Below are 21,488 nucleotides of genomic sequence, written 5' to 3' on the forward strand. Positions count from 1 at the left end.
GCTGTATTTAGAAAGAGCCTGAGGCATTTTCAGTATAAACACAATTTTGAATATTTGATACTGCTTCTGTGTGATCTAACAATGTTTCAACGTAGAAAATAAGGCAGCCATATTGCTTTAATCTAATTTATGTATTTTTTTTCTATTGCTTTCAGTTAATGTGCCTCTCAGGTTCCTTTGAAGACGTTTTAATGCAACTCATAGGGCCAAATCCTGATCTGAGCTAAGTCCTCTGGCAGCATTATGGAGACTTAAAGATGCCCTTTGTAGGGAGATGACAGCATGGGAGAATCATCAGCTGATGAAGATCTGGGTTACCTGGTTCTTCCATGTTCTGCTCTCATAAAGGGGATGCCAGGGGAGAAGGAACAGTAAGGCTGCTCTAAACTCTGTTGGCAGAGGCTGGGGCTCATGCAGAATTGGCTCTAAAACTGGGGACTAATCTCTACCTAGTGCTGCAGACAGTAGTCATGATTCAGTCCTTACATCTAATATTACTGTAATTCTCATGAATTATGAAAAGACTTAGGGTTAGATCCAAACAAGGGATCTGGACACCTACAATTTAGGGGGAATTCAGAACCCTGTGTTAATTGCCTAGTCTCCCCAGACAGTGCCTGGGAAGAATTTGTCACCTAAAATCATTCTGTTCATTGTTTTATCTCTTGGAGTTGGGCACCAAGAAATACAGAAAATAGAGGTGTCTTTGATACCCTGCTCAGTACTGTTGAGAAATATTACCATCCACTTGGGATCCATAGCCCAGAGCCCTCTCATGAAAGAATGTTCATGCATCTTTTCTTCCAAACAACAAGCAGAGGACACTTTTTCTTTTAAAACATGTCTGGAGGAGGCAATGTCTCTATTACATACAATATCCTTAGCAGTTAGAGCACTCACTTAGTATCTGGGAGACCCAGGTGTTGTCTCCTCTTCTGCCTGACTGGATTAAAATCATGTTTTTCCTAATTTCCCTGGACAGTACCTTAACAATAAGGCTTTAGAATAGACTGGGTGCTGCTGCTGTTTATACCTCCCATTTAAATTGTTCTGAGTGTGGAAAACAATGCAAGATTCACTTGGAGAGAGAGACAGCATAAGAGAACCTCACTTTGTAGTCTAATGGTTAGGTCATTTACCTGAGACCGGGGAGCCCTGACTTCCCATTCTGGCTATAAGAACTGTTTATGTGTTTGCATTTCAGTAATTGTTTTTTGTAAACAGCTCTTGGAGTTGGATTCAGAACTTCTCTCTCCTACCTGAGTACCATACCCACCAGACTAAAGAATCATGCCCTCTTTCTGGCCTAACAGATCTCAAATTCTCTTCTGCATGGTACAGCAGCTTCAACTGAAGAATACTCCCATCCCAGATGTAACCCTGGGCGCGACACTACATGCGCCCTCACCTGAATAATGGGATCCTGAGGTACCCAATAGCCAGTAGCCCTGCCCAGCCCCCCTGGGAAGCTGTTACAGTGTCCCCGAGCGGAGAGCCTCCCCTTACAATCAAGCATCCTTGCAGACAATCCCAGCTCAGGGCCGTCCCTGGGCTTTTGCTAACAGCTCTATTTCAAAACTTTGCTGGGGTTATATCACCTCTCCCACTTCCAACAGGGCTGCTTCCAAAACAGCTTCACTTGCCCTCAGAGCCTACAGTGTCCCCTCTGGGACAAACTCTGTCTCTCTGCCAGGCAGCCTTTCCCATTCTGCTCAGGTGGGTCCATTTTTTTAAAGGCTGCTACATCCTTCCCTGCATCAAGGTTCATTGTCCCAGCGAACCGGGCTGGATGCAGTCTCAGTCCCTTAGTACTTCCACGGCGAAGAGATGGAGACCTTGCCGCTGACTCCCGGCACATCGTATGTCAGCTGGGATACTCCTTTCCTTATTCGAATGGGCCGGGGTGTATCAAGCACTATCTCCTTGGAGCTAACTTCTTCAGTGCCATCAGGACTCCAACCCTGACCACGTGGGGACCCCAACTCCTGGTCCTCCTGTTCTGTACCGGTGCTACCTGCAGTAGGATTTGATGAGACTCCTGTCGTATTCTGAACCGGGCTACTACTCTCCCTGGGCTGAGGGAAACCCCCTGGGATGGGCCCCACACTGGGGTCCACGGGGTCCTCAGGCTCCAAGTAACACCAGGCAACCCCAGTACCTAGGCCTAGCCCTTCAGAATAGTCCTCTTCAGACTCACTATTGGGCTCATGCCAGTGTCCAGTGAGCTCACGCCCTTCCTGCTTTGCACAACGGATCCGCTGCCATGTGGTACTTTTCTGTGGGGACTCATGAACCCCTTCTCTTGTCAATGGGTGTCCCACCAACTCCCCTAATGGAAGGAGCAAGTTCCTATGCACAGTTTTTTCTGGGCCCCTTCCCCTTTCAGGGCGTATTTTGTAGACTGGTAAATTCCCAAGTTGTCTTTCAATAACGTAAGGAGAGGGCCACCACCTATCAGCAAATCTGTGTTTTCCTACCACCCCAAGGTTCCTCAGCAGCACTCTATCTCTGACCTGTAGGCCTTGTGGACACACTTAAAGGTCATACCTCTGCGTGTGCCAGGCTGTGTTTTGATGGGCAGCCTCCATTGCCAGCCAATATGCTCGCCGCAGTCTCTCTCTCAGCTTTTGAGCATACTGTCCATATGATTCAGACTCATCCTGGTCCTTGGCAACCCAAAAGCAGAGTTCTATCAGTAGTCAAGGTTCCCTTCCAAACATGAGTGAGTAGGGGCTGGCTTCGGTGGCATCATTTCTGGTAGTGTTGTACGTGTGCACCAAAAAAGCTAGGTGTTGGCTCCAACGATCCTTCTGTTCATTCCTCAGTGTACCCAACATATTAAGAAGAGTCTGGTTAAACCTCTCCGGCTGAGGGTCCCCTTGGGGGTGATAGGGAGTGGTCTGTGACAGCCAGATACCAGCCATCTGGAAAAATTTCTCTTAATAGGTGACTTTCGAAGTCTTGCCCCTGATCAGAGTGGATCCGCTCTGGAAGGCCATACACCACAAAGTACTTTTCCCATAGAACCTTTGCCACAGTGGTGTCCCTTTGGTCCCTGGTGGGGTAGGCCTGGGCATACCTGGTAAAGTGATCTGTGACTACTAGTACGTTGCTGATGTTTTTGCGATCAGTTTCAATAGTTAGGAAGTCAATACACACCAGCTCCAAGGGCTTTGAACTGCTAATGGTGTGCAGGTAAGCTGTCCTAGTTGGCAAAGTTTTCCACTGCACACAGCGTGCACAAATTTCACATTTCTTTTGGACACATCTGGCCATCCCAGGCCAATAAAATCAGTCCCAAACCAATGACAGCATGCGCTTGACCCCAAGGTGCCCGAGGTTGTCATGCAATGCTCTCAGTGCCAGTGTCCAGTATTCTTGGGGCAGCACTAGTTGCTTGTGAGTGCCCCCATCCAGGGCGGCTACCATTCGATACAGCACTCCCTCTTTGACCCTCAGTCGGGGCCATTCACAAAGGAGGTGTTGGCCACCAAATGTTTTAGGCTTGAATTCCTTTGACAAGTCCCCTTTTTTCTTTTTTTCTAAAATTTCTTTTATGTCAGGGTCAGCTTCTTGAGCTCGCTGCCATCCCATGGCATTGAGTCATGGCAGCGGTGATTGATCTAGAGTCACATAACCCACCATGGCCCATGGGACACTGTCCGGTGGCAGGCCCAGCACTTCTGCTGCACAGTCAGGTAGACTCTCTGCCTCAGATGTTTTTCTTTCCTCCAAACCACAGATGTTCTGCACCTCATCCACCATTGCTATTTCTCTCTCCTGCTTATACAGTTGTCGCAATAAAGTGTCAGCATCTATGTTTTTCCTCCCTGCTCTATAATGCAAGCTGAACCGGTAATCGGCCAATGCTGCTACCCAACGGTGCCCTATGGCATCCAGCTTGGCACTTGTTAGCACATAGGTCAGTGGATTGTTATCAGTCCACACTTCAATCTGGGTCCCATACAGGTAGTCCTTGAATTTGTCAGACACCGCCCACTTGAGTGCAAGGAACTCTAGCTTATGCGCCGGGTACTGAGTTTCACTGTCGACTAAGCCTCGGCTGGCAAAAGCAGCGGGTTTTAATTTTCCTTGGGGCTCTTGGTATAGCACAGCCCCCAACCCCTCAAGGTTGGCATCCATATGCAATACAAAGGGCCATTGAGGGTCTGCATAAACTAATACCGGGACACATGTCAAACTCTGGATGAGGGCTCTGAACACCCACTCAAAATTTTCATCCCATCATGGCCCAAATGACTCTAATGGGTCCTGCAAATCCAAGGGCCTGCCTGCTGTTGCCTTAGACAGAGCTCCTTTACTTTGGATCTGACTCCTTCTCGTCTGATATCCCTGAGTGAGGTCATTTAGGGGTTTTGCCAAGCTGGCATAGTTCTGGACAAATCATCTATAGTACCCAGCAAACCCCAAGAATTGCTTAAGCTCCTGAAAGTTCCTTGGCCTTGGCCACATTGCCATGGCATTGATCTTATTGGGGTCTGTACTGACTCCCTCCTGGGACACTATATGTCCAATGTATTTGACTGATGTCTGGCAAAACTGGCACTTGTCCAGGGCAAGCTTAAGCCCAGCAGCTTGCGATTGATCCAGGACTTTCAACAGTCATTCTTCATGCTCCTTTAACGTCTCCCCGAATACTATGAGGTCATCCAGGTATACCAGCACTTGGGTCATGTTCATATCTCCCACTACCTTTTCCATTAACCGTTGAAATGTAGCAGGGGCACCGGAGATCCCCTGGGGCATCTGCTTGAATTGGTAGAACCCCAGTGGGCAGATGAAAGCTGTTTTTTCTTTATCCTCTTGTGCCAGCAGAATTTGGTAATAACCACTCTGCAGATCAAGCACTGAGAAACACTGGCTTCCCAACAAACAATCAAGGGCATCTTGCACTCAGGGAACAGTGTATTGGTCCACAGTATTGCGGCTGTTGAGGGTTCGATAATCAATGCACATCTGAATTTTGCCAGATTTTTTTCGCACTACCACAATTGGGGAGGCATATGGGCTACGTGTCTCAGAGATGATGCCATGGTCCAAAAGTTCATGGAGGTGCTGCCTCACATCCTCCATCTCTGAAAGGGAAATTCATAGATTCATAGATTCATAGATGTTAGGGTCGGAAGGGACCTCAATAGATCATCGAGTCCGACCCCCTGCATAGGCAGGAAAGAGGCACTCTAACTGTGAAGAAGTTCTTCCTAATGTCTAGTCTAAATCTGCTCTCTGCTAGCTTATGGCCATTATTTCTTGTAACCCCCAGGGGCGCCTTGGTGAGTAAAACCTCACCAATTCCCTTCTGTGCCCCCATGATGAACTTATAGGCAGCCACAAGGTCACCTCTCAACCTTCTCTTGCGGAGGCTGAAGAGGTCCAGGTGCCCCAGTCTCTCCTCATAGGGCTTGAATTGCAAGCCCTTAACCATATGAGTGGCCCTTCTCTGGACCCTCTCCAGGTTATCCACATCCCTCTTGAAGTGCGGCACCCAAAATTGCACGCAGTATTCCAACTACCGTCTGACCAGCGCCTGATAGAGGAGAAGTATCACCTCCTTGGTTCTGTTCATCATGCATCTGCTGATGCACGATAAAGTGCCATTAGCTTTTCTGATGACTTCGTCACACTGACAACTCACATTCATCTTGGAGTCCACTAGGACTCCAAGATCCCTTTCCGCTTCCATGCCACCAAGCAGGTCATTTCCTAGGCAGTAGGTATGCTGGACATTTCTCCTCCCTAGGTGCAGCACTTTCCATTTCTCCTTGTTGAATTGCATTCTGTTGTTTTCTGCCCATATTCATCAGGAACGCTCCTGAAACGGTCGGGTGTCCTGAAGCCGAATAGAATGCTCCACTCCTTTAGCCAGCCCAACATCCCACTCATGCACAGAGAATACGTTTCCTCGAGCACTTAGCTTGTCCTGCAGTTGGGTCTTCCAAGCAGCTGGCATCGGGGAGCTCCCAAAATTGAACCTTGCAGGGTCCACAATCTGGGTTTGCGAAGACTGTGTAGGTGACACAGCTACCTCTGCTTCAACCAGTTCAGCTACACATTGCCCCAGTTTCACTGTCATGTCTTTTCCTGTGGGGTTCACTACTAATACTGTCACTAAAAATGGAGCTTGCCATCCAGTATCGACTACCCCACTGGGAACCAGCATCTGCCTTAAAGGTCCAGAGTTCTTAGGTGGCTCTACCACAGCCAGCTTCTTATGATGGGTCCGGGCAATGCCCTTAGGGGCAGTGAGTAAAAACTTTCTGCCTCGCGCAGGCACCTTTTCAGGAGTCTTGCCTGCATAATACAAAGCTCCTAGCCTGACATCAGTTTCAGGGCCGGCTGAGGTCTCAATCTGCTGATACGCTCCAGCGCAAAGGGCATGCATGGGCAAAGCTGTTAAGTACTGCTTCCCGGCCTTTTGCCTACAATATTGCACTAGCACCTGGAATAGACTGGAGTTGGTTCCGACAATTATATTGGCCCCCCGCATCCACTTAGGATCTGGGGACACAAGCGCAGTAACAGCCATAGACTTGCATACCCCGGCCACTTCCTTGGGGAACTCTAGCTGGGCAGTAACATACTCACTGTATGGGTAGACCTCTTGGCTTAAGCCACATAGCCCCAGCCCAGTTAGTGATTGCAGTGGTAGATGCTTCAAAAACTTGTCATAGAAAGACTGGAATATGATAGTTACTTGTGACCCACTATCTAAAACAGCAATATACTCCCGTCCCTCTATCACCATAGGGACCTCTGCCCTAGGCCCCACTAGTCCTGGGGGAAACCGAGCTGGGATTCCAGGACTGTCAGAGCCTGGGGGGAGCTGAGACTCAGGTCGGCTCCTTACCCAGGTCTCGCCACCATTTCCCGGCTCCTCCCTTGTTGCCTGCAGTCACTGCCATACCAAGGGCGGGTTTCCCTGACTTGTACACTGGCGCTTGAAATGTCCATCTTCCCTGCACCTGTAACAAAATTTTTCTTTCCCCTCGGGCTGGGTAGGCCATTGTGACCTGATAGCCGGTGAGCCTTGGGAGGCCCTGGGCTGATTTCCCCGTATCACCTGGTCTTGCTGGTGCAGCACAGCTAGTGGCTGTGGAGCATCATTGTCAAAGTCAGGCGCCATCAGCATCTCGACAACCAATGCTTGTGGTGGGCACGGAGCCACGGCCAATCCCTGGGCTGGCGCTGGTGTTACCGCTTTGATGGAGACCTTTACAGCTTGTAGGCTTTCAGCCTCCCTGATTTCCCGAAGCAAATGCCCAAATGTAGGGGGATTCTCTCTCCTCCAAGTGAGGTTGAGCTCCCCTACCAGTTGTTCATCATAAAGCATTCCTACCCGGAGCTGCTGCAAGTGAGCCTTGCCAGCCATCTCCTGAGTGAGTCCTCCTTGGGCCACTAGCTGCTGTAACACTCTCTCTAATCACAGGATGTAAGCTGAGGGTGTTTCTCCTTTTTGTTGGTATGTCTTATTAAATTCCAGGAACAAAGCTTCGGCTTGCACTGATTTTCCAAAGACACAAGACAGAAGTTTGAGACACTGGAGAACCGAAATGTTGGAGTTTTCCTCCTTAACCATTCGGACCACTTCAAAAGCTGGATTTCAGAGACTCTCCAGCAGCCGCCTCTGCTTCTCCTCTTCTGAGACTGCCCACAAGGCCGTCTCCATCATATGGGAATGCCAAGCCTCAAAAGTCTCTTCCCCCGGGAGGAGTGGGTCCTTCTCTGAAAATATGTGGAACCTCTTGTAGGCAACCGACTCAGGTGATGGCTGGAGTGCCTCCTTCAGGGCTTTTCTCAATGCCTTTGCCCACTCTGGATCTGGCGCTCTGGAGCCCACCCCACTCTCACCTGGGGCAGCTGGTACAGGGTCTTCCGCTCCTCTGGAGTGGGGTTCTTCGGATTCCCCTCCAGAGTCTGAGCGAGGCGCAGGCCCCCTATCTACTAGAGTTACAGCCTAGACTTCCTCATCTATGACCTCTAGCATCCAGGGAATTCACAGGGCATCCACTGTGGTTGTCAGTTCACATACTGCCATCTGATGATCCCCTCTTTCATCAGGGCACACTCCATGCACCTGACATAGTCTAAGGCATTGATAGGAACCCCTAAGTAGATCCTGAATGGCCTCTGCTGAAAGGCCCTTGGGGATGTTGGTAATCACAATCACCCTCCCTGGGCTCACCTGCAGCTCCATAAACCACTGCAGAAGCTTAGCCATGGCCATGACCATAACATTTGAGAACCCTCACACCAACACTCCCACAATGGAGTGAAAAATTATTTGGGACAAGCAAATCAAAACAAAAACACAAGCCTGCTGCAAGGTGGGGGAGACACTCAGCTACGGGTAAATGGCACCTGTTAAGATGGGTACACTGCCAAGAAATCCCAGACGAGCCCCCACAATGTAACCCTGGGCGTGACACTACATGCGCCCTCACCTGAATAATGGGATCCTGGGGTATCCGATAGCCAGTAGCCCTGCCCAGCCCCCCGGGAAGCTGCTGCAGTGCCCCTGAGTGGAGAGCCTCCCCTTACAATCAAGCACCCTCGCAGACAATTCCAGCTCAGGGCCCTTCCCGGGCTTTTGCTAATGGCTCTATTTCAAAACTTTGCTGGGGTTACATCACCCTTCCCACTTCCAACAGAACTGCTTCCAAAACAGCTTCACTTGCCCTCAGAGCCTACAGTGTCCCTTCTGGGACAAACTCTGTCTCTCTGCCAGGCAGCCTTTCCCATTCTGCTCAGGTCGGTCCATTTTTTTAAAGGCTGCTACACAGAGTAAACTGGTGATTACAGCACTCTCCAGGGAGATATGTCTGAATCACCTCATGCAGAGGCGATAATTGAACATGGATCTTCCTCATCCTAGGCAAGTGCTCTAAACCCCAGGCTATTGTGTAGAAGGGGGCAAGCACCTCTTTATCTGGTTGAAAAGGAAGTGGTAGCCACCACTGTATGTTACACTCAGGCACGGTGTAATAACACCTTCCAGATTTAGCATCTCAAGGCAGAGCAACTCCTATATTTCAGGAATTTAACTGGAATGAACTGGGCACTAAGCTGCTTGGCTCTGTTAAGTATGTGGTGTTTTGGGGCATGAGAAAAAGCAGAATTTTAGGTACCGGGTCGAATTTATGGTAAAATAGTCAAGCACCCATGGACTTCAAGCACCTTAAAGTTAGGTGGTAGCAGTGCAGAGGATTGCAGTTTTAGGTTTAGGTTGCATCTGACCCTTTGCCTTTATTTACACTCTTACTTCAGGGATTTCAAACTGTTCGCAAAGGATAGTAAGTCTCCAGTACCCTTTTCCAGGCAAACAGAGGCAAAGACAGCATTACTTGCTTAAAGTTAAGAAGTGGCTCCACTGTAGAGCTAGAAACAGAATCAAGTTCTAGTTCTATTGTGTCCCAGTCCCATTTATATATGTTTATTTAGGTGAGTAGTAGATCTGGATACTGAGGACCTCTATTTATTTACAGAAGGCAAAAGTAAATTAATCTCTGGCCAGTGCAAGGGCTGCAAACCATTATTTTCCTACTTTAAATCCTTAAAATAAGGCTGAAGTGGGGCCCTGTATAAAGGGGCTAATGTCATTCATTCCTAAGTAGAATGATGTTGGCAGCAACCTAACAATATTAAGCAGATCTGTTTCAATTTTTTACTTGCTTGTGGCCATGATACCTGTCTATTACTGGACTGAAACCAACATCTTATTTCATATGCTTATGATAAAATAGCTCTCTGACTGTAATGCCTTTTCTCAGCCTGAGCTGGATTCAAACCAGTAAGCCAGAGTGAAAAGCTGGAACTGATTAACCTTGAGATTTCCTGTCTCAACTCTATAAGCTGAATATAAATGTGACTGGCTTTGGTCTAGTTAGTAAGGAGGTTCATTAAGCCAAAATTAGCAAAACAAATTAAGTATTAAAAAGTGTATTACTAGAGTTGGAATTGCATTAGGAGACCCAGAAAGTAAAATGAATAGTAGAGACAATACTAAAGACTTTTGAAACCATGAGTGAATGAACCAAGAAACATATCAGTTTTCAGGTATGTAAACATAAGAAATACCTGATTCTCATGACCAGTTTCTAGTAGCCACAATGATGGAACTATACTAATCAGGTATAAAAATATTGCTGGTGAAAACCTGTGAAGGAAAAGAAAAGATGGCTTAGTTACAACACTTCTTCAAGCATCACATATCATCCCATTTTAGGAGTAGGGCTTTGAGTATATTACCTTTCAATGTGAACTATGTTTTAAGTGTTTTGTGGATTCTGCCATATTGAATATTGCAGAGTAGCTGCAAACAACATCTCTAATGGATGTAATTCTCACTGAATTTCTAATGCAATCAATGCATATGAGTCTTAATGTGACCATCTATACAGACTTCTTTGAACACCTTTCTAAAGCAAAATTATGCTGTTTTCTAATTTATACTTCACATATGGAATTCTGTGTAGAATGAGTGTTTAGAAATCTCTAGCCAAAAACATCCTTCTTATCTCAAGTTAGCGTAAATTTGGAGTCGCTCTATTGTGGCTTTTATACTAGTGAGATGCTATAAAAGTCATTTGAGAGCAGTATATGTAAATGCAGCCAAGGTAACCAAAACAAATGTTTCCTCATCAAAGATCTTTCAAAAAGGAATAAAACTGCCTATAAGAATATGGGGTCCAATATACACATGTGCAATCCTGTAATCTTGTTCACTGTGAATCTGATTCTCTGGTTCTCTTTCACCTTATGTATTACTTCTCGCTGGTTCAAAGATCTTTGTAATACTTTAGACTCTCTTCCTGACACTACCTTCCCGAGCAGGGCTTGTTTTCCAGGAACATTAAGTGTTTTGTCATACCTTCTACATACATTTTCCTCAATCATTCTCACAGAGTGGAATGCTGCTCTCTCTTTTAAATGGGATTTTATTATGAGAGTTGTTTACATTTTTCAATTAAATCCCTGCCAACAGTTTCTTTATATTATACTTGGTTTTGGACTAAGAGTGAGGTCTGATGTAATTAATTTTCCATCCAACTTGTCTAGTCTATAAACATTATTGAAATACTTTTGAAATCTAGGGGAGTCTTTCCATTGGCTTCAATGTGATTGTGATCAAATCCTAGTTTCCTAACCCTACACCTATTTCAAATGAATGGCAAAATTCCCATCAATTTCTGTGATGTAGGATCAAGTCTTCTGAGGAATTTTACTGGGTTCTCATAAGAGTCATTAGTAAATACTTTAGTCAAATGAAACTGCTTGAAGCAGCCTAACCATTTGGGCTAGGATGATGTTTCAGTAGAATTAAAGCATTTTAGGGATATTATGGAAAATATTAGCCTTATTATTAAATTTATGTTGTGAATTATTTCCATAGCATGTTTGTATTTTTTAAAGCAGGACTTTTCTCATAAACTGATCTGATGATCACAGCTTTCCTGTTGCTGAGACTGTAGTCATTCCAGTTGCTTCAGCTAATGCAAGCTCTATCCATTCTTAATATCAGAGACTATATACATCTTCTCAACATGATCAGTTCCTTCTCTTTCTTGGATTTGAAAATGATTAAATGCTTCCTGTTAAAATCTGAATTATTATTATTAGGCTCTGTAATTAATACCCACTGGGTGTATCTACATGTACAACTAGCACATAGCAGTAAACTCTGGCACAGTTTATTGCTTCTGGGTGCAGCATTTATATGTGTGCTTGGGACCACAGTACGTTGAGCCAGGGCAGAGCAGCCCCAGCTGGCAGAGGGCCCAGGGGGTCAGTCTGCCAGCCTGGGGCTGCTACACCGTAGCTCCACAGTCAAGTTCCACAGTAAAGGGCACATGTAGATGCACCCACTGCAACAAACTGATAAATCTCATTTCACACTATCTGCAGATGGGTGCAGACATGGCTGCATTTCAATTCTGTTCATGTTTTGAATGTTGCAAGGACTATTTTTCCAAACATAGGGGGTAAAAGCTTAGCCTCTCTTAAATTAAAGCTTAAAAACTGGAGTGCAATATGATTGGCACAAGGGAAAATTACTGGTATCAGCTTGCTAAACTGACATAAAATGTCCTAATCAAACACCTGATGCAACTGCCTTCAAAAAGACTTAGTTGTGCCTGTTTTTATTTATTTATTTATTTTACTTCATTCTTTTGTTACTGACTTTTGGCCAGATTATTTAAGAAGGGAACATACAAACTCTAATTTCCACCCAGAAACATGAAGCAGGTGTAGAACAGAAGACTGCCATATTTTATCTTGAACAAAGGTTGGCTATTTTTCCTGTAGGAAAAACATTCCAGCTGGCAGACTAGCAGCACTGATCTAATAATGCTGTCTCTAGCCAGTTAAGCTCGGGAGTTTTAGCCTTGACTTTCCTTTCAGAAAAAGCTACCCAGAGGAACTATTCTTTGTCCAACTTTGGCTGCCACTGTTAATTGCTTGTGCTAAAGCAACCAGAAACTATATCTACAATTTATGGATGTAATACCTGGCTATTCTGGAGATACAGTTTTCAATGTGATGCAAACAGATCAATGACACAAACATGCAGTGACCATGGGTATTTCTATGAACTTAAGTTGTTGATATTGAATTTTGGTATTTATGACTACAAGAAAATCCATTATCCAATGGTGTTGTGAATTAATTTATATCCCTAACATCCAAATGTAATTTCTTTGAAACTCTAAGTACCCCAAATTTTTAGCGATCCTCTGACATATTTGGATAACTTTAGTTTACCTTTAGGAGGATTTAAAGCAGTCTATCCATATAAGCTAAAGGAAGATTTGTACCCTGACTTCTTCAAAAGTTTCCATATTTCCAAAAGATCCTACAGGGTACATCTACACAAGATGCTTACTGTGCAGTTGACTAATTAGCTGCACAGTAAATGCAGCAAGCCCTGGCTCAACATACAGCAATCCCAGGTGCACATGGGAGTTTATTGCCCTGGAGTTTTTACTGTGCATTAATAGGCATGTGTAGACATGCCTATAGTATGCCACTATCAGAGGATCATGGTGCATTAATGACCCCAGTCCATAGCTGAACCAGGGATCATCTTTAATAATCAGATATTTACTAACTGTTATACCACAGTGATGCGTGAACCTGCTAGAGGTTATCCTGGAAGCTCTAGGATAGGGGTGGAAAATGTTAGATTTCTACTAGGGCTGTATAAAGCTTTGGTCCCTGATTCAATTTGGCAGACATTCAGCCCAATTTGGTGGCTGAATCTCTGAATCTGAATCAAATCAGAGGACCCTTTAAGCTCTCCGAATCGAATCAGAACCCTCCGAATTGATTCAGAGAAATTTGGAAAGATTCAGAGATTTGGACACAGAGACAGCTTTATGTGTTTTTTCTACATAGCTCTAGGTAGCAGGGGCTCATGATTGCTGCAATGGTGGGGCGCATGGAGTGTGCCACCGAAGCATGGGGGCCCCCCAGTGTGCTCAGCAGCAAACCCAGAAGTGGACTAGAAGCACTTCCAGTCCACTTCCGGTTCTTCCAGGGAGTGCTTAGGGGGACACCCCAATGTCCCCCCCGGCTCAGTGACTGGTGCCTTCTGAGTCTGGGGAGGGGCACCTGGGGTTCCCATGAAGCCAGCATGCTCCCCAGCAGACCAGGAAGTGGACTGGAAGTACTTCTGGTCCACTTCTGGGTTTGCCGCCGAGCATGTGGTGCCCCCCCCCACCCCGCACTCCTGTGGGACGCTCCATGCACCCCAGCATTGCAGTGATCACAAGCCATGCCTGCTACCTCAAGGTATGTAGAAAAATTTTTTAAAGCTGTCCGTGTCTGAATTGCTGATTCTCTGAATCAGCATTTAATCTTCAGATTCGAATTCAGTTGAATCGAATTAGGCACAACGATCCAAATCAATTAACCAAATCACTGTCACTGATTTGGGCCGAATCCAAATCCGAATTGAATAGGGCTCACTTCACACACCCCTAAATTCTTCTGGAAAGTCAAGCATGCTTCTTTCTGTAGGTTTAATTGCATTGTAGGAATTCACAAATGTAAACTCAAGTAGCAGGTATCTAGTTTCATTTTAGGGATGAACTACCCAAAGCAGAAGCAGAGGCGATGGTGTATCATTGTTGGCACTAATCTGTGTTCTGTGCAAATGCACATGCTCATCCCTGAGCTATGAATTGTAGGACTGTGGCCCTCGTCATCAAATTTTTATATGCTAGGTAAACATCCTTGACAGCTGAATGCTTGAATTTACTTGCTCAAATTAATCTGTTTTCTTCTTCCCGTATAACATGTAGTGGGTATTAAGTAGTCAGGCTTGAAGTCTGTACCAATTTCAGTGGAGGCTTCATACTGGTCTTCATACTTGTGCAAGGTTCTGTTCTAGTGCTATATATTGTTGAATCTTCACCTAAATTTGTGTGGGAATCCTTTGTTCACTTTGAAGTTAGTGGCTAGTTTGCATGACATTGTTCAAGAGAGATTACACAGTATCTGACATAAGCCAGGTTTTTCCTTACAGAGCTTTCAGAATAAAGATGAACCCCAGTTAAGAAATAATACTGCATCAGCAAGGGGTTAGATTGGAGAACCTGATTGTTATCATTAGTATATGGTGAATTTAGTGGCTTTTGATTTTTGTATTTTTAAGGAAATAGCAAAGGTCTCTCAAGTCTGGGACAGTCCTTAAATTTTTACATATGCAGATAGGTTGACATGAATCCAGTCTTCTCCTCCTAATTGTGTTCTGGGTTTTTTAGAATTTTGTGTGAAAGGTGTGACAGTACTGGAGAAGAAGGTCCCTTATTTAGTCACAGGCTGGTGTGGAGGATATAACCAATGGAACTGTGCATTTCATCCAGTGACATCCACAATGTGCCTTATCCATGACCTAGAAGGATGCCCTCAAGCAGTGAGAACTGTTCATTTAGTGACCATTCCATCCTTTTCTCTGCTGATAATGACAAGGTACCAGTTACCTTTCCATGGTATATTAATAACAGCATATTGTAATGGGGGAAAAAGCACTATGCCAACCATATATTTTTCAAAAAAGGTTCTCCTTAAATATCTCCCATAATTATTCATCACCAATACATAACAACTCAACTCTAACCATGCTTCAAATTAAAATGTTGGATAAGGTAGATTTTTCAAAGTCTCTAATCCTCACTTTCAGTAGTACCTTGGGGATTAGAAACCTAGGTCTCATTGATTCTCAATGTCCTTAAGGCCCCCTCTACACATTACAGGTATTGCACAATAAACTGGTTAGTTGTGCAATTACCTTGAGACCAGCTACATGTGCAAAGTACTTATCATGATAAAAAGCTCAAACAAGCTATAAAGTTAAAACTCAAAAATGTGCACTGCCTTTATACCTGCTTGCTATCGAGCTTTAATTTGCAGGGTTGTTCCTGTGGCTGGGAGCCCTATCAGCTGTGGGCTCTCAGCCACAGGGGTACACTTTGCCCATTGGCATTGCGAGTCCTACAACTGCTGAGGACTCTAGGTGCTTCCAGGACCCACAGTCCCACAGCTGGGGATGCTGGGTGCCCACAGCATACCTGACCTCCTGGAGCTGGGAGGAGTGGGGTGAAAACTACAGGGATGGTAGCTCCTGCTGAGGCCACTAAGCCTGACAAGTTTCAAGGAGATAGGTGCAGGGGTTTCAGGGAAACTGCACCTCAAATTCTTGAAAGCAAAACTCATGTCACGTATATGTGTTAAGCCATAGTGGGGTCAAAACTGCAGGGATGCATGCTTTGTGGCCCCATAGAAGCCACAAAGCCTGCCAAGTTTCAAGGAGATACGTGTACGGGTTTGGAGCAAACTGTACCTCAAGCTGCAGACAAGCAAAACTTGTGACATGGGTGACACTGTACGTGTTAAGGAGCAGCAGGGTGAAAGCTGCAGGCCTGCTAACCCCTACTGAGGCCATGAAGCCTGCCAGCTGTCAAAGAGATAGGTGCAGGGGCTTCTGAGTTCTGGGGCCCTGCCCCTCTGGCTGCTGACAGGCAAAACTCATGTCATGGGTGCTTGTGCAATTGTGTCTGTCTTGGGGCACAGGGGAGTGGGGGGAGAAACTACTGCAGACCTGGCTGCTAGGTCCTGCTGCAGCCACAAAGCCTGCCAGCTGTTCAGGAGATAGGTGCAGGGGTTCTGGGGCCCTGCACCCCTAGCTGCTGACAGGCAAAACTCATGACATGGGTGCTTGTGCAAATGACTGTCTCTGTCTTGGAGCAGAAGCAGTTCCTGGCTCTGTATTGATTCTTTACTCTCCTTAGTCTATGGTTTTGTAGGTGTTAATCCTTGCTCATTAACTCATTATCCTCACTAGCTACTGTGTATTGAGCTGGTCCCTGAGTGAATCATGATTGATTGGTAACAGTAGCTTAGCAGCCAGGCCCACAGTAGTCTCCGCCCTCCCCTCCCCCGGTGCCCCAAGACAGGCACAGTTTTGCTTGACAGCAGCCAGAGGTGCAGGGCCCCAGAACCCAGAAGCCTCTGCACCCATCTCTTTGATAGCTGGCAGGCTTCATGGCCTCAGTAGGGGCTAGCAGGCCTGCAGCTTTCAACTTGCTGCGCCTTAACACACACAGTGTCAGTCATGTCATGAGTTTTGCTTGTCCACAGCTTAAGGTGCAGTTTCCCCCAAACCCCTACACTTATATCTTTGAAACTTGGCAGGCTTTGTGGCCTCCACAGGGGCTACCATCTCTTCAGTTGTGACCCCACTGTGGCTTAACACTTACACATGACTTGAGTTTTGCTTTCAAGAATTTGGGGTGCAGTTTCCCCCAAACCCCTGCACCCATCTCCTTAAAACTTAGCAGGCTTTGTGATCTCAGCAGGGGCTATCATCCTTGAAGTTTTCACCCCCCTGTGCCTTAACACACACACAGTGTCACCTATGTCATGAGTTTTGCTTGTCAGCAGTTTGAGGTGCAGTTTCTCAGAAACCCCTGCACCTATCTCCTTGAAACTTGGCAGGATTTGTGGCCTCAGAAAGAGCTACCTACCTTTTAGTTTTCACCCCACTGTAGCCTAACACACACACGTGACATGAGTTTTGCTTTCAGAAATTTGAGGTGCAGTTCCCAATAACCCCTGCACCTAGAACCTTGAAATCTGCATGAATCATGCACTTAGAAGAGGCTACTGTTCCTGAAAGTTTCATCTTAATCATCCAAAATACAACAAAGTTATAGATATTTAATTGATTCCCCATTATACCCTATGGCTGAATCTCCGAATCCTTTCCGAATCTTTTCCGAATCGATTTGGAAGCTCCAAATCAATTCAGAAAGCCTAAAGCTTCCAGAGATTTGATTCAGATTCATAGATTCAGCCTCCAAATCATCTAAATCATCTCTGAATCTGAATCATGATCCGAAGCTTTGCACAGCCCTACTGTCTTATCTTTTCACACTTCCTAGGGCACCCTGCAAAGGATCTAATGGTATCACAGGGTACCCTGGCACCCTGGTTGAGAATTACTGCCTTAAATGTAACTGCATAGCTTTATACTTTTTAGAATCGCATAGCTGGATGTTCTTTTCTTGCTCCTATATAACAAATACTTTGACACTTATAATCATTAGGTATTATTGTATTATTAAAATGTACAAGGGAAATTAGTGCTGTAAGAATATTCAAGTTTAGGTTGTGAAATGTTTGTATGTTTTGTTTCACCATAGTACTCTGAACTTTTATAATACATTTGCAAGATGGTGTTAGCATTTGTGATCCTTTGAGTACCTTACCTTTTACCTATGGATTTGTCTTTCAAAGTTTTTAAAAAATGGACGAGCACAATATGGCAGTTACAAATACCTTATCTCTGTTTTTACAGAGTATTTGGCTTGGCTGCCTTATGTTAATGAATTGCAAAGGATGCAGATTAAAGCTAAATCATCCTTTCTGGATAGATGCTGTCCAGACACCTGTAATGGTCTTGTACTTAGGTGAACTATGGTACACATTTTAAGAATTCTCTTACAATTCATTTTTACCAGAGCATATACAACTCAGTGGCTTCTCTATGAAACAGTCTCTAAATTCACATCCAATTTGATTAGAAATACTTAGTAGAATATACATCATACTGTGCTGATGATCTTGTGTCTGTTGATACTGTTCTAGAGTAGGATCAGGGCTGTCACTCCTACAAGCACTACTGCTGAGGAAAAATGCCCAGATTTTAGTGGCATTTACAGCAAAAGCTATAGATATTAGTGAGGTTATCAGAGGAGATGGGGGATTGCCTTGGCAACCTGCTTTCTCCACAGTCCACTACTTGGGCTGTGGCCAAGATATCTGCTCCATGCACAGGCTTGCTATTTCATGAGGTGTTGCTCAAAAAGAGCCCAAAGCCTCTGTCTGTGTAGATGGAGCACCAACACAAAGGAAAAAATGTGCTTTGTCTTGCAGCATAAGAACAAAAAGTCTCTGGCAGGAGACTCTCGAGGTTCCCCATGACACACCCCACAATGTTTGATTTTCAAACAGCCTTTTTCACAAGTTACCTCTTTTAAAAGCCCTTTGGATTTGGCATTGCTGCTGCCAAAGCTCCCCAAGCCCCCAAAATCCCAGAGGCAAACCTGGTGTAGCAGCTGATGCAAAAATCCCTGACCGCTTAACAAAGACAAAGCAGGAGCAACTCCTGGAACAGAGCTGAAGAAAGAATCAGCCCTACTATAAAATAACAGCCCAGTTCAAGTGAGCCTCAGATCTGCAGTAACGTACATGCAAAGAACTAAGAGACCCTCTGGAGGACTTGAGGGAATATGCTCACCATTTGTAGCCCTTCCCATGCTTAAACTTGAGGGTGAGACCTGTTTCCAGGCACAGGAGGAGGTTGAGCAGTGCGAGCAGCCAGTACGTGGGTTCCTTCTTCACTTCAGTCACTCTCCAAACCCCGATCAGAGAGTGTAAAATAAAGAGCAGCCGTGTAACCAGGGCATTGATTAGCACTAGAAGCTCCATTCTCAGCTTGCGCCCCTCCTCCTCTCCGTTATTCTTCACTGCAGGGGCCCAGTGCCTCTTAGGAGTGATAGGAAGTCGCCCTGCTAATAACTGATATGTGTAAGCGGGACAAGGAGACAGACCTCTTCTCTTGTTCCATCTCAACAAAGGGGCCTGTTATAATAAAAAGAAACAGCATTGCCCCTCCCCCAGACTTCCTGAAAACTCTTTTTTTTAAAAAAAATCATGCTTCCAAAATACAGTGATTTCCATTACAGGACTCAGCAGCACAGTTCTGCTTCAGCACAGTGAGCCACAGGCATAAAGGATTTCATTTTGCCCCATTCACATCCTTCTCTCAGGGGCTAGAAAAATCAGGGGAATTTACTTCTGTGGTAATTTCCAACTCTACTCTTCATGACTTGCTGCTTCTGTTTCATTTCTATCAGAGGGCAAACAAATCAGAATATTTACCAGTGAAATCATCTTCTGAAATTAGTTGTACAACTCACCTCCATCATATATGGTTAGGACTCTGAATTCCCAAAAGGCAGAAGTAAGTCTTTTAAATAATGGTTACATTTGAATAAATAAAGCAACAATTAAAATGTCATTCAGAACATAGAGGTTTAATTCCTGTGTGGAGGAAAAATTTTTTTTGGTGGTGTTGATGTTGCACACATTTCAGTGCTGGGTAGCTTTTCTATCTTCCCCAGTAAATATTGTACTGGGTAAAAAAAGTAATTCCTGCAACTGATTTAACGTCTGAAAGCATATCTGATACAAAACAACAAAGAACTCAAGTTGGAATCTGGTCAGCTGCTCTGCCTTTCCTTCATCATCAGAGAAAAAAGAAAAATACACAAAAGTCTGTGTTATACCATTTATCTCTGAATTACTTGCTTTCATGTGTTCTTTCCGTTTCCAAGGAAATAATTTATAACATATAGTATTCATTAAAACCACTTCAGCTTTTCCCATTGTGATGATAACCAATATTTATATTTATACTGTGTAATAAACAAGGTAAGTCTCCTAAATTAAAATTAAATATCTGGACTAAATCATCACTGTAATACTCAAGTTTTATACATGTGCAATCTTAAGGTAGCAAAGTGGAGAATCAGTCCCAGTGTGGGTTTTTTTGGTCCCCAAATGATCTAACCCATGAACTTGGTTTTAGGCAAACTGCTGCACTAAACAAAGGACTCAGCATTGCTCAGCAGCTGTAGTTTTGAAATTATTCCTTCTCTGTTCATTTACTGCAGCATTTTTACAGTAACAGAAGGAAATCGTTTCTGGACATCCTAACTGACTTGGGTTTTTTTGAGAGAAAACATGATTTAGTTAGAACCAGTTTTATAGTTTATATAAGCTACTCAAAGTTTCCAAAATATTCATCCTTTTAATTATATACTCTCTGCCCATCCTGCATCATAGTGAAAAAACAAATACCTAGATTGGGTATGAAAGAAAGGTTAATGATACTTAACCAGTAAAAAAAAAATCCTTCCCAAGACAAAAGAATCCACTTCCACCACTTAGAGCACCCACTCAGGAAATGCCTGAGTAAATAAATGGGTTTAGAAATTTGCTTTTTGAGGTCAACAAAACTTCAGTGTCAAACTGGAAGGGAAATGAGTATGCGTCAGGGGTCTATCACTGATTATAGCCCTGCTTATAGCCCTTCTACTCTACACTTTAAATCTCAGGGTCCATGGTTTATATTATAAAGGATTTTAACACAAGCAGGCCCAAACTCTAAATTAGCAGACCCAAACTCTAAATTAGTTATTACTGAAACCATAAAAGGCACTTCAGTGACTGTAACAGCACAACAGGTAGGTAGAAAAACAAAATTATAATAATTGAAGTATAAAAATAGTGTTATCACATATTTATTGAAGCTTATTAAATAATCTGTAAGCAAATAATTGTATTCAATATTAGAGACCAGAAGTGTAATATATAATGTTTGATATTTTAGGTGTGCATACTGTAAGTGAACACACACCCCACGCTGTGTTTATAGTTTGTCAGTTTATAGTTTTTCAGAGAAAGAGCTATTCTTGTTCAAGCTTTTATGAATTCAATGCCACTACCCCCACCCCACACCCAGGCAGAGTGCAGACTAGGGCCTGGCCTTGCCCCTTCCACTCCAGCAGGGAGGGGGAAAAAGTCTTGGAGGGTATTTTCTATTCCCTCCCCTTCGGCAGTGGCTAGCAGGTGCACTCTAGCATCCCCTGGCTTCTGGCTTGAGCCACTGTAGACATGTGGCTACATTTACTGAATCAAAAGTGAATGTGTTCTCATTTGCTTATCAGTTCAGTCTCTGCAGCTTAAACTAACCTGCAAAGACTTAATCAATTTAGCTTTAGGTTTTTTGACAGTTTGTACTTAGCCAAATAGTGACTTCATGCTAGGAGTACCCAAGCGTTATGGGGAACCCTGTGCAATTTGGGGTAACTACTTTTTCAAAATATTTATAAGATCTTCAC

General features: G+C 44.4%; 1 protein-coding gene across 1 annotated transcript in view; it reads right to left on the minus strand.

Annotated features, from left to right (window-relative positions):
• The window catches only part of TMEM26 (transmembrane protein 26), a 48,796-nt gene extending 29,655 nt beyond the window's left edge, over window positions 1–19,141 (minus strand). The window contains exons 1-2 of the mRNA XM_006022364.3: window positions 18,821–19,141; window positions 10,096–10,174 (exon numbers count right to left, since the gene is read on the minus strand). Of these exons, the coding sequence (XP_006022426.1) occupies window positions 10,096–10,174; window positions 18,821–19,011 (270 nt within the window). The 5' untranslated portion in view covers window positions 19,012–19,141. The remainder of the gene's footprint in view (window positions 1–10,095; window positions 10,175–18,820) is intronic.
• Window positions 19,142–21,488: the final 2,347 nt, after the last annotated feature.

The sequence above is a fragment of the Alligator sinensis genome, unplaced genomic scaffold, assembly GCF_000455745.1.
Source record: "Alligator sinensis unplaced genomic scaffold, ASM45574v1 scaffold674_1, whole genome shotgun sequence".
NCBI lineage: Eukaryota > Metazoa > Chordata > Crocodylia > Alligatoridae > Alligator > Alligator sinensis.